The sequence below is a fragment of the Parus major genome, chromosome 2 (assembly GCF_001522545.3).
Source record: "Parus major isolate Abel chromosome 2, Parus_major1.1, whole genome shotgun sequence".
NCBI lineage: Eukaryota > Metazoa > Chordata > Aves > Passeriformes > Paridae > Parus > Parus major.
This window is the reverse complement of record NC_031769.1, coordinates 72,726,864-72,739,507: the sequence shown is the minus strand read 5'-3', so window position 1 is coordinate 72,739,507 and position 12,644 is coordinate 72,726,864. Positions and strand designations below refer to the sequence as shown.

At 34.8% G+C, this 12,644-nt stretch overlaps 1 protein-coding gene across 4 annotated transcripts in view; it reads right to left on the bottom strand.

Moving 5' to 3' along the window:
* CDH10 (cadherin 10) overlaps positions 1-12,644 on the bottom strand; it is a 94,092-nt gene that overhangs the window by 52,687 nt on the left and 28,761 nt on the right. For all 4 annotated transcript variants that reach the window (XM_015619544.3, XM_015619542.1, XM_015619541.3 and 1 more), the window contains exon 2: positions 4,181-4,558. In XM_015619544.3, the coding sequence (XP_015475030.1) occupies positions 4,181-4,411 (231 nt within the window). In that variant the 5' untranslated portion in view covers positions 4,412-4,558. The remainder of the gene's footprint in view (positions 1-4,180; positions 4,559-12,644) is intronic.

The window sequence follows — 12,644 nt, the reverse complement described above, 5'->3', positions numbered from 1 at the left end:
ATGTGCAAATATATGATAAATTATCCCTTGAGATACTAAAAAGCACTGCAGTGTTACTAAGAACTCCAGTCTCTCAAAGTTTGAAATATTTGTGTCAGTTGATCCTTTATGCAATAAACCCACTGTAATGGAAATTGCTAGAAAAAGTCAATATCTATCTCAGATAAGTTGGGAAAATACCTGCAAAGCTAAACAATTGACAGGATCTGGTGAGATAGTAAAAGGGGAAATGAACTTTAATGTGGATAAAGACTTTATTTGTAAATTTATTTCTGAATGATTCTTTACTAAGATATTGTTGGTACACAGTAGTGTTTTATTTAGGTGATTACTAGAAAGATAAGTTTAGATTTTTTTATATTTTTTTTTTTCTGGATGTACTCAAAGTAAATTGAAGTTTTTCAGAATAGGCTTGAAAAATGCATAATATTTTGTAATTTCAGACCTTAATTTGACAAATAATAAATGGGCCTTGAAACTATATATTTCTTGTATACAAGAAAACAAATAAAAATTGAGAATCAACTTTCCATAATATTGATAAAACTGGTTTTCTGACATGAGGTTTGCAGTTGTTTTAGAACATTCCTGCATTGATTAGCTGAAACTGGGAGGACCACTTTTACTCAGATTTTCTTCAAGCATATTTTTGCAAAGATACCTCAAAGACAAATTGTATAATATACATATATATATAGAGAGAGAGAGAGAGAGAAAGAGAGAGAGAGAGAGGTATAGCTTTCCATATGGCTCTTCTTTATGACTTCAAACTTTAGTAGTAATACAGCTGGAGTTATCATTTGAGGTTCTGCATACAGAAGAATCATTTACATAATTTTGTTTTCTGTTCTAAGGATGCTGTGGTATAACATGAAGGAAAGGCTGGCCATCCTCTTTCTTGTGATAATAATAAATACTGATCTAAAGAAACCTGGGAATGTCCATAACCAGCCAATATGTACACCATTTCGCACAGATAGCTGACTTAAAGAAGGAATGTTGCTGTTATTATGTTGTTTCAAGAGTACTGTGATATTCACCAGTTATTAAGTTTCCCTGAGAGATATTTAGATGCAGGTTAAGGAAAAGAAAAATATATCAGTCATGAGATCAGAAAGAAAAAGATGTAAACCATAAACCCAGATGAATCAGCTTTGGGAGTTCTGCTGGTTCTTCCACTGGCATTGCACAGAAAATTCTCTCTTAGTCCTTGGCCATGAATCACTGAGTTTTAACTTCTGCTCTTGTTATCTCACAAAATTTCCAAACACCATCTCTAAACACATTGCAGAGAAATGATCAGCAAAGTGGAATTTTATGTCACCCACCTATTGAAATAATTCTGTCTCTGGATAAAATCAGGTAAAGGAAACATCCAGAAATGTTTTAAGTATAAAACTGAGATGGCCATTGGAAAGGAAAGTGCAAAAACAAGGGAAAGGAGATAGATATTATAAAATTCATACAGAAAAGTTTTAATCAGTAATTAATTATTTACCTATTGATTTGAGATTTTGGACTATCAGAATAAAATATTAATTAAAGTAACAATCAATTTTTTATTCCACATATAATTATATCTGTTTCCATTAGCTTTCTTTGTGTAGAACTCTCCCTGAGCAAATACCGTGCTATGATATTCTACATATTATGTGTGTTTTCTACCCTTTTCCAAAACTTGTCAGAAAATTAATACAGAAATTAATCTTGTATTATACAAAATTATACAAATTATACAAAAATTAATCTTGTATACTATTTAATTTTAAATTTGCTTTCTCAAATTTACAACTCTTTTATTCTAAGCAGAGCAAACTTGATGAAAGGGCTGTCTTAACTGCTCATCAAGTTTCTTTTTCTTAGTGCTGTACTCTTCATCCCTCATTTTACTTATCTTTACTTATCACTTCACATTTGCAAACACTTATTTTCTCTTAGCCAAAGTAGTTCAATGTTTATCAACAGCTCTCTTTTTCTAATGCAGGTGAGTTAGTCTAAAAAATGTTAACACTTTCCTCTCTAGAGTCTTCCCTCACTTACTTATGACTGGAAGAAAATTTTTAAGTAATGCCACTCCCATTTCATGATTTGAAATCATAAATATTCAAAAATAATACAGTAGGAAAAAGGTAATCAGCATGTTTCTGAAGGTCCTTAAATAATATGAAGTTCTGGTTGCCCTGGAAAGCTATTAATTTCCTATGATTGTTGCAAGCAATATACTTTCAATACAATAGTATAATGTTTTGATACAATGACCCTTCTTATTTCAGGGGCAAGGTCAATTTTCATAAGTTCTCAACCTGACCCAGACTGAGGAACTGGCTACTTGCTTCAGAACACTTGGGAGTCATGACTTTACACTTGAGAACTCTATGAAATAAATATAGGCACTATTTACAAGACTCTCAACATGCTTTGGACATGGCTGCATTTTTTAAAATGTTAGTGCTAATATAACAGACTCAAAGCAACAAATAAAAAATGGCTTACTCATTCATAACCCTGCATTCTTGAATTTTTAGTGCTTAAATTACAAAAGTTTTAATAAGCATTTCCTTTCACAAATCCTCCAGTGTCCTTAATTCTTCCAGGGAATGTTTTATAATATAATATTCCCATACAACAACATATTCTGGGGCCCAGCTGTCTGGATAGCAGTTTTGCAGAGTGATATTGGGGTGTTTTTGAGCAGCAAGATGACCAGAAGCCAGAAATGTGCCCTTGCAGCAAAGGTTGTCAGCACCCTGGGCTCCATTTCGAGCCCGTCATCATCACCTGGACATCAAGAGAGATGATCCTTCCTCCCTCCTCTACCTTGGTGAGATACATCTGGAAATCCATTTCAAGGTCTGGGCTCCCCATGTGAAGAGAGGTACAAAACAACTGGAGGGAGTCCAGGAAATAGCCAGAAAGTTGAGTAGTGCATTAGGGCAATTTTCATATGAGGAGATGCTGAGAGAGCTGAGATTGTTCAGCCTGGAGAAGGCTCAGCACAGACCTTATTAATGTATATAAATACTTGTTGGGAAGAAGTGAGGGAGACAGGCCCTACTGCTTTTCAGGGGTGCTCAGTGACATGAAAAGAGACAACAGGCACAATGTGATATACAAGAAATTTCCTCTAAATATAGGAACAAATTTTTTACTGAGTGTGGGGTCAAAATCTTGAATAGTTTGCCCAGTAAGATTGTGGAATCTCTACCTTTGGAGCTGTTTAAAATCTGACAGGACATAGTCCTGAGGAAGATCAACTGCTTTGAACATGGGGGTTTGGACTAGATGATTTCCAAACATGCCTTACAATCTTTGCTGCTCTGTGATTCCATGATTGTCAAAAAGTCAGTTCTTCACTGTGTTCTTTTTCAAGTTCAGAACCATGTAAATACTGAAAACTTGCTTTACAGAAAACTGAATTTCTTTGTTTAGAGCCAACCATTGGGGCTAAGTTGCACCCATTGCTGCTGACACTAAATTTCATTTTCATGAAAATTACCTTTTTGAATTAACATCTTGTACCTGTTTGGATATTATTGTGGCATTATACATTATATATTTCTCAATAAATTACATGGAAAAACCTAAACATCAACAGAAAATAAAGGGCACTTCCAGTGTTGTTCATGCATACCTGGAGTAAGCTACACAGTCATATGTACCAGTCTGCTGTCTTCTATTGTAGTTCACTTCCTAACCACCTGATTTCTATCACATGGTTTGCAAATGAACTTTACTCCCTGCAGTTATTGATTTTCAGGAAGAGGTAAAGAGGAAGAATCTTTTTTCTTCAAAATAGGTTTTATTCCTTAGACATGAGCATAGAAAAAGAATCAGTATCTTGTATGAAACATGAAATATTCAGAGACAGAGTTGGAAAACTATTTTATAAAGATTTATACAATATTATGTTTTGAAAACAAAGCCATATTGATTGGGCTGCTGGTAGGTATGACGTGCTGAAACAAAAAAATCTGTCAAAAATATTTTCATTTGTTTCCTCCTAGTATTTCTCAGTAGCCTGAACTGGCAACATTAAGTTAGTGATTCTAGTAGGAGAAACAGTGTATCTGTTTCTTGGAAATCTGCTTCTTGCACATTAGAATAAAATATAGAAAGCAAAACTCCGTGGAAAGCTAAGAACACTTGAAAAATTGCACAGAAAACCTTATGAGAAACCTACCTTGCCTACATACTGATAATCAGATCCTGTGTATTCCTCTAAAAGAAAAAACTGATTCCACATCCAGCCTCGCTTCTGACGGTGAATTGCTTTCCCATCATTCCCTAAAGCACGTCCTCCAAAGCTTTTGGGTCTGAGATCAGGAGTCCTTCTGAAGAGCATTTCTGTATGGCAGGGATGTGGCAGCCACATCCAGAGCAGCAGAAGTAATAGGACTTGCTGTATTGTCATAGTTCTCCACTGCTGATGCTCTTCAAGCCGGTCAGCAGTGGAGCATAAAGTTTCGTTTTTCTTGGCTTGTTTTTTATGTGTCTAGTTTCTGAGGCAGCCAAGCAGCTTCCAGCAGCTCATCTCTGAAATGTATATAGTATCCAAATTCTGAAAGTAAACAGAGAGGGCAAAACGTAAGTTGAAATGCATTCACTCCCTAATGTCAATGTAACATCACTGCTACCATACCATTAATATACAAACCATAATGACATAGAAAGCAACCTGGTCAGAAATATAAAGGTTATCCCTATAGAGAGAACACTGAATATATCAGGTAGCTACTGTAAAAATACTTCCTTTAAAAAAGGTAAGAGTGCCATTAAAAAATTTCAATTTAAAAACTTCTAAGAGGGCTCTTTATTTAGACGGTGGATAAATATTGCTGAAACTTACACATTAAATACTGCTGCCTTTGCTTCAAATGTTTTCCACCCAATTTCATTTACAAGAATTCCAGTGTTTTATTAATCTTAGTATCAAGAGACATGAAACACTAACACAAAGTAGTTTTAGAAATTACAAATGGTAAAACACCAGTTCTCCAGGGTATTTTAAATGGTAAAAGGGAATATCATATGCATCAGAAGAACTACAACATGACAAGAAGCAAACTTTTAAACAGAAAAAGTTCTTGAGATGTTCTTGCAATATGAAGTGATGAAAGTTTAAACTGCAGGAAATATTTTAAAAAATATTAGTTCCAAGTATCCTGAAATATTGAATTCAATCTCTTAGTGGGAAATTATATGGCAGAGAGAAGGAAAGCCTCTCCCAACTCACCTTTTTTGTCTCCACTTTTGTTTTTTTGCTTTGCTTTATTTTATTTCTTCCTTCATCTAATGGAACCATAAGATGTTATTTTAGCAAGAGAAATTTAGTCAAGTTCTTTTCAGTTTACTTCCATAACAGCATTAAAAGATTAGCAGGTTTTGTTAGTGAGACCATTTGGTAATTGTTTCTTCCAGCAAATCATAAAAAACATTTGATTTGTAATCTTAATAGGGTGTAGTTTCTGCAAACTTTAATCAGGGTTATTTTGCTATTCTTCCTAGCATATCCATAAAAAACATGAATGGTTGTTGCATTTCCTTGAATATTCTTCCACATGTGGCAAAAAACTCAAATAGTAATATGCTTGGGTTGTTTCTTCTCCTCTTTGCTGATTTTAATAGGTAACATACTCTTCTTTCAATAACTTTATACTATATTTCACTATCATCCTAAAAAATTTTATTTTTCAAAGGAAAGCTATGTAAAACTTTCAGAAATTCTTCCTGTATTTCAATTTGACATTGACGTGTTACTCAAGCTTTTTCCAGTAACCTTGTGTTGATTAGGAGATTATAATAAAATGTCAGGACTTTTAAAGTAGGTACACTATGAAATATAGTGATACAGTTTAAAAACTGCATGTCTGTGTGCAGGCATGTTAATATCTGAACAAACTCTTTTCAGGAGCCAGTTACTGTCTTCAAGTCATATTCAGTCAGAAGAATATTTTCCCCTCTCCGCCAGCACCCAAACAACTTCTCAAAACCACTGCTATTAAGGATTTTGGCCCAAACTTTGTTCTCAGTAACTCACAAATACCTGTTTCAATTGGTATAAACAAACACCAAGTTATGGATGATTTAATTTACCTCTTTTCTCTTTCTCCCAAAATTTTGATATTTACTTCATTTGTGAACTTTGACTAACACACAGAACAATTAATACACAGAAGAATGCTACATATGCAGAATTATATCATATACAAAATGAAGATGTGATCCTGCACCTTGGAAATTCTTTATCACAACTCATATTTGTGTTCTTTTGAGACAAAGGTATACTGACTGAGGAGAACTGAGATTTATTCAAAGAAAGTCAGAAATGTTTCTTCTCAAGGACCATAAGAAATTCAAAGCTGAAATTCTCTCTCTCAGTTCCCCTACATTTGGAAAACTATTGGACTTTTTTGAAAAGGGTATATAGAATTTTTTCTCTTGCTCTCTCTTTTTGTGTGTGTGTGTGTGCTTAGGGGGGGTGGGAGTGTTTCTTTTTTTTCCCCCTTTTTTCACTTTCCTGTTGCCCTCAGTATATATATTCCATTATCTACACATTATTTTTTGATGTAGAAGTGTTGTTAAATGCCTCTTGGGAAATAATGCTTCAATATTAGGGGTTGTTATTGAATTTCCTTCTTGTTAAATTAGGTCAGCAGAATGAAAGCTCAGATGAAATTTGTTAAACTCACAAAAGTAGCTAATGTACGTGGACTTGGCAAGCACAGCTGCTTAATGGATGTACATATCAGCAAGGCCTTCTCCCTCCTTTGAGACTCCTGTTGGGAGTTCAGTTTCCTGCTTTAAATGTGATGAGTTTGATAGTAGTCTACTCTAAAGCAATAACATTTACCTTTAAAATTGAGCTAGCATAAAAGAAAAAAAACAGGCTAAACTAATAAAAAGCATTGTATAAAGGAAAAGTTTGAAGATAATTAGATGAAGGAGACCTTTTAATCCATAACTACAGAAAGTAAACAGAATGAATTCTGTATTAGACTGCATATCTGGATTCTGTGCTGGAGGAGTCAATGGAAGAATAAACATTTTTCATCTGTTTGCTTTTTTGGTGTTTAGGGGTTTTTGGTGGTTTAGTTTGTTGTTTGTTTGATTTTTTTTTTTTTTTGTTTCATTTTAATTCCCTCGAAAACTAGTTGGAAAACTGTCAAACTTTCAGAAAAAAGAAGTATCTTACGAGAGGGTTTGCGAACTCAGAAGAGTTTTGATAGCTTTGCAGGCTTCAAGTATTTATTTTAAAAATAATTTAAATAGTTTAAATAGTTTAAAACAAAATTATTTGACCAATCTTTCTCATGAAATCTCTCTCCACCTCTTCTTCTAGAAGATCACTTCTTGAATCTTTGTCACAATAGAAAGAAACAAGGGAAAAAAAAATAAAGCTTTTTAAAATCTATCAGATATGTCCAATTTCAACGTAATATCCTCCTGTGTAATGCCCATATTTCTGTGTAAAATCCTTCTAAATTACATTAAAATTACTACAGAAGAACATTGTCCCCAACTGTACTCTTGTTTATACAGGTTTTTGGTTTTGTATTATTTTTAATGAGTTTTCTTGGAACAATTTCTAGTATGCAAGAGATAGATCAATCATCACTGAAGCTATTAAATCACCATTAGCTTTCAGGTAACAGTTTTAAAACCATTAGGCAGTACTTTCCACAGGTTTATCACTTTCTATTTCTCTCAGAACTTAGAAGAAAATGTTTTAATGATGTTCAAAATGTATTCATGTGATTTTCAACTTCTAGCAAAATTTGAAAAATAGTAGAAATTGCTTCTCATTCATGCAACCTCTCCCTCCAATACTAAAACATACTTCACGCCATTTGAAACTCATAAGATTTAACATCCGTATAAGATGGGCCATGGGTGCTTTTAACTGATGCATGTGTCAAAGTTTCACTTACAGGTTCAGGAGACAGAACTTTTACACCAGGGATGGAATTTCTATATTAAATTATGTCCTCTTTTTGGCTGTTTTTTGGCATTCATGTATATTTGCTTTTGGAATTCAGCAGAACCAAATTTAAAACAGAAATTTTAATATAGGTCAAAAGACTGTGTCTGTTTAATTTTTTCTAACAAAGAAATTTTAGTGAACTTCTCTTGTGAGGAACGAAGTTGAACAACAGAAATTTTACATGGGAGAGCTTCTGTTTAAGAATTTTTTTCTGTATTTGTCCTTGGTCAAACTTAGATTGAATTTTAATTGTGCGACATTTCAAAAAGCTTGTTTAAGGAAAGATATTTATGCAATGCCGGTTCTGTTTTGCCCATTTCTTTTTCAGCTGGGAGCCATTCATAGCTTTAATCTTGTCTTTCAATCCTTTTTGCAATGTTTGTACAAAAGAAATATTTTTGGAACTGACGATGCTTGCTCAAAAATTAGATTAAACTGTGTTGGATTCTCATGATTCCCATCATTCTCATGAGGAGAACAATATTTAATTTTATTACACAGGAAATAAGCAGTGCATATTTTATTCTTGTTTTGTTGTTGCTCTGCAGAGTTGATGCCAATAGTGCTATTCTTATATACAGCCACAGTGAGAAACTTTACTTACTCTTTCTTACTTACTTTCTTACTTTTTCTTACTCTCTGACTGCTCCAAATATTTGGACCCTCCCCAGCCACTGGTATGGAGTTATCACCACAGTCTGCAGACTTTCTATCATAGTCCCTACAGCCTTCAGCCTACAGCAAAAATTCCTATGGCCATCAGCCATGAGACATATTTCCTACCATTTCGGTTCTTCCTTGAATTAGGCAACTTGCTAAGGTGTCTCTGTTTCACTAGAACTCTGGTTCCTGGATTATGTTGTCAGAAACGAAATTCAAACCTCTGCCTAGGATTTAAAATAATAGGGACTATTTAGCAAGCTAGTAAAACTAAAAGTAGCAGGTCAGCTAAGTACAGAAAAAGTTGTATTTTCACTGAGCCTCAGAAATGCCTTCAGCTCAGATAATTTATTTAATTTATTTGCCATTTATATCAAAATTAGAAGTTTAAATGCTTTAGAGCACCATGTGATGAAGCAAATACTTTAAAAAGACAACTTTGCAAGAGCCTGTAACTCAAAACACAGAAAATTGTTCTCTCTGTCTCTGTAACCTAATGGTGCAAGATATCCCTTAAGGGAAAAGAAGACAATATATTTTTATAAGGAATTTTGGGAGTATTCTAAACAGACAAATTGGGTCTGTCAAATGATCGATTCATAATGGATTCTAATCTCATCATTCCTTTTATTATAGATTTATGTTCATTACTTTGTGTTATATCCCAGTGAAGTCAACTGAAGTCATTGGTAATTTAATTGCTTGGTTCTGAACTAAGAATAATAAGAATAATATAACTGGTAAATTGTCAATAAGCTGCTTATTTCATAGCCTGCAGCAGGACCACTGCACACCACGGTGACCACACTTGAAGTCAATAAACTATAACAGGAATTTGCAAAGTAGTCAGTTATACCTTTTGAGCTTTATAATTCAGTCTTCTTTATGAAGTCCTGCAACCATTAATCTGCTTAGAAATTTGAGCTGAATACACAGAGTTCAATGTTAAACTAAAGAAAACCCAACAACTAACATTTCAAGGATTAGGTATTACAATTTTTAATACTAATAATATTTCCTAATAATCAAAACTACTTCATTCAAAGGAGTGTTTCTTATTATTTTCAAAATTCATGGGGAGAAAGGTACTGAGAAACAAGCAGAGACATCAAAGGAAAAGGAAATACTGAACATTACAATTTTTGTTAGAGAAGTTGGTTTTTTTGGGCTACAGGAGGTTATATATAAGCATACCTTATTTCTTATTTTATGTATTTCTTTTTTTGTGTATTTATGCAGCAAAAATCCTAACTGTTATTAAAAAACCCCAAGTAAACATGCACTATACTAAATTCAAAGTGGAAGGTTAAGGATGCAACCTGAGTTCCACTGCCAGTTCAGTAAGTGGATATTCACAACTGTAGTTAAGCAAACAGAAATCCAGAACATGGAAAATGTAACTCCAAGCTGATGTCAAACTGAAGAGAAAAAAGGTGTCAAAACTCACTGCTCCCAGCTCCCCTGCTGTAAAGAATATAGTCCTCCACCCTCTAAGAATCTCTGGATGCCTCACCAAAACTTCTGCCTTGTCTTCTTAAGGAGACCCTCAGGTTTAAGGCAGAGTGGGACATTCAAAGGGTGAGCAGAAGACCAGAGAAAAGGAAGAAAATAATAAATAAGTAAGCTATCTTGCATAACAATTTTGGCTGTTTATTAATGAGGATTTTGTGCTAGTAAGTAATGAGTAATGAGGATTTTGATCTAATTAGATTAGCTGGACAGCTAACAATAACTCTTAGCTCTCTCCATACAGTGAATACACATTTTCTCACAGTAAGACATTGAGAATACCACACTATTATAGCAGTTTTCTACGTAGATAGTTAAATTTAACACTGTCCCTAAAATTTTGTGGAAGAAGTTATATATGCAGCAGTGACAAAATGGTAGGTGACTTGTGAACATGTAAAAGTTATTTGAATCTTTATAATTTCTGTAACTTGTGAGGTACCCAGAGCATTTCATTACATGTAGTGCCCTGCTCTCCCTTCTAGATGACTCTTTCCTATCTGATTACATATGAGTTAAAGTTCCACAGGACAGCTACTCAGCATTTCACTGAATAAGGATGAACAAGTATAGAGTTAATTTATTAAATTTATAGAGTGTATGAGTCCTCCCTGCTGAATTAAAGAAAAAACCCCAAAGTATTAAAAAAAGAAATTAAAGACACTATCTGAAATTTGCAGGATGTAGCAAAAAAGTGGAAAGATGATAATAGGTTGCACAACATAACAATAAACTGCCATGTTAAGTTCACACAGGCAGGCAGCCAGAACAACCACAAACCCATGTCTGAAATGCAAAGAGCAGAATTATTTCGTTACTCACTACCCAGAGGATCCTGAAGCAACACTGGGCAGAGACAGACAAGAGGGAATGCAAGCACCATCAGGCTCAGTCCATCCTGATGGACAACAGCCCTCCTGTTTGCACACATTTGTCAAGGGCTTATGTACACGTAGTTTCACCACCATGCTCTGATCTCCTCTGTGGTTTTTATGATCCTTGCTTTGATCTCTCTCCCAAAGCAGGGAGCTCAAGCATGTCTGTGAGACTGCCTCCAAACCTCTCAAAACACCGACATCATCTCCACACAGAAACTTGACTTGACAAAACAGACAGAGGACAAACAGCAGTAGGTGTAATATATGGGGTTTCCCACACAGTTATTCTCCAGGCCTTGGAATTCCCAGATGTAAGGTCACCTGAGAGAATCTACCAACCCCAACCCCTGCTATTCTTCTGCTTTTAACCCCATTCTCCCAACAAATACCTAGGCACAGCTCTGGAGAAAATAATGTAGAGGAAGTATTATAGTTCTGAACAATCTCAATATAGTGGATTTTTTATCACTTACCTTAAAAAAAAAAGGAAAAGAATATATGTGGGCAGGAATATTATTCTTACATATGAAATAGTCCTTCCTCTCCACTCAGCCTCATTGTAAATTCAGTGTTCAGATTTGAACATGCATCTAATTATTTATAATTTGTAAATTATTAGATGTCAGGCTAGCAACAAAACATGTAGGGAAAAAAATATTATTTTTGAGGAAAGAACAACTACACCCAGTTACCCAGTCTACAGAAAGAAAACAAGAGGCAGGAAGGGCTATGGTTGTAGGATTCCTGAAATTAAGAATTTATTTTTGGTGCACACCACAGATAGTCCATGCAATTTACTTCACTCACAACCATGGTGATTTAGGTTAAGAGTTAACTAAATCTTCCTATGTATTTGCATATAGCTGGCAGCTGAAATGAGATGTGACTGAAAGATTGGAAGACCAGTCAGAGCAAACTGGTTTCTGAAATGGGCTGCCTGCAGCTGGGATGACCAGATTTCTCAAGATGTTTTCAAGCTCTATCCCATTGAACTCTATCATTTTTTTTCATTATGTTTTTCTATGTCTAGTGCCACTGCTACCAGTGGCCACTGCTACCACTGGTCACTCTGTTCTCCTGTATAAGTATGGATTATTCATTCCAGATCAACCACATCCTTTTCCATTCATCCGATTTCATCTCTCAATTGGCTTTAGATTTGCTTTTGTGGGTTGAAAGCAACTGAAATTCTCTTGCTTGCCAGCCAGCATAACATGCTTTTCCACATCAAATGATACAGTCCTAGACAGGAAGGTATTGCCAGTCCTCCAGTTTTCTCTCCATAAGATTTTTGTTGTTGTATTTATCCCAAAAATTCTCTGCTATACTCTCCCACACAGTCAATTTAGATTTTCTTCCTCCAACGAATTCATCACATATATATTTTCCTAAATGATTATCCTCTTTGTGTTTAGCCTATAGCCAAGCTGTCTTCTAAAACAGCCATATTTACAATTAGCAGAGTTTTTTCTTTTACTAAGAGGGTAGTCTACTACTTCATATATTAAAAACCTAACTGAAATCCCAACCCAGTTATGGTTTTTCAGTATTTCATTATCCTTCCCTTCCCTTCCCTTCCCTTCCCTTCCCTTCCCTTCCCTTCCCTTCCCTTCCCT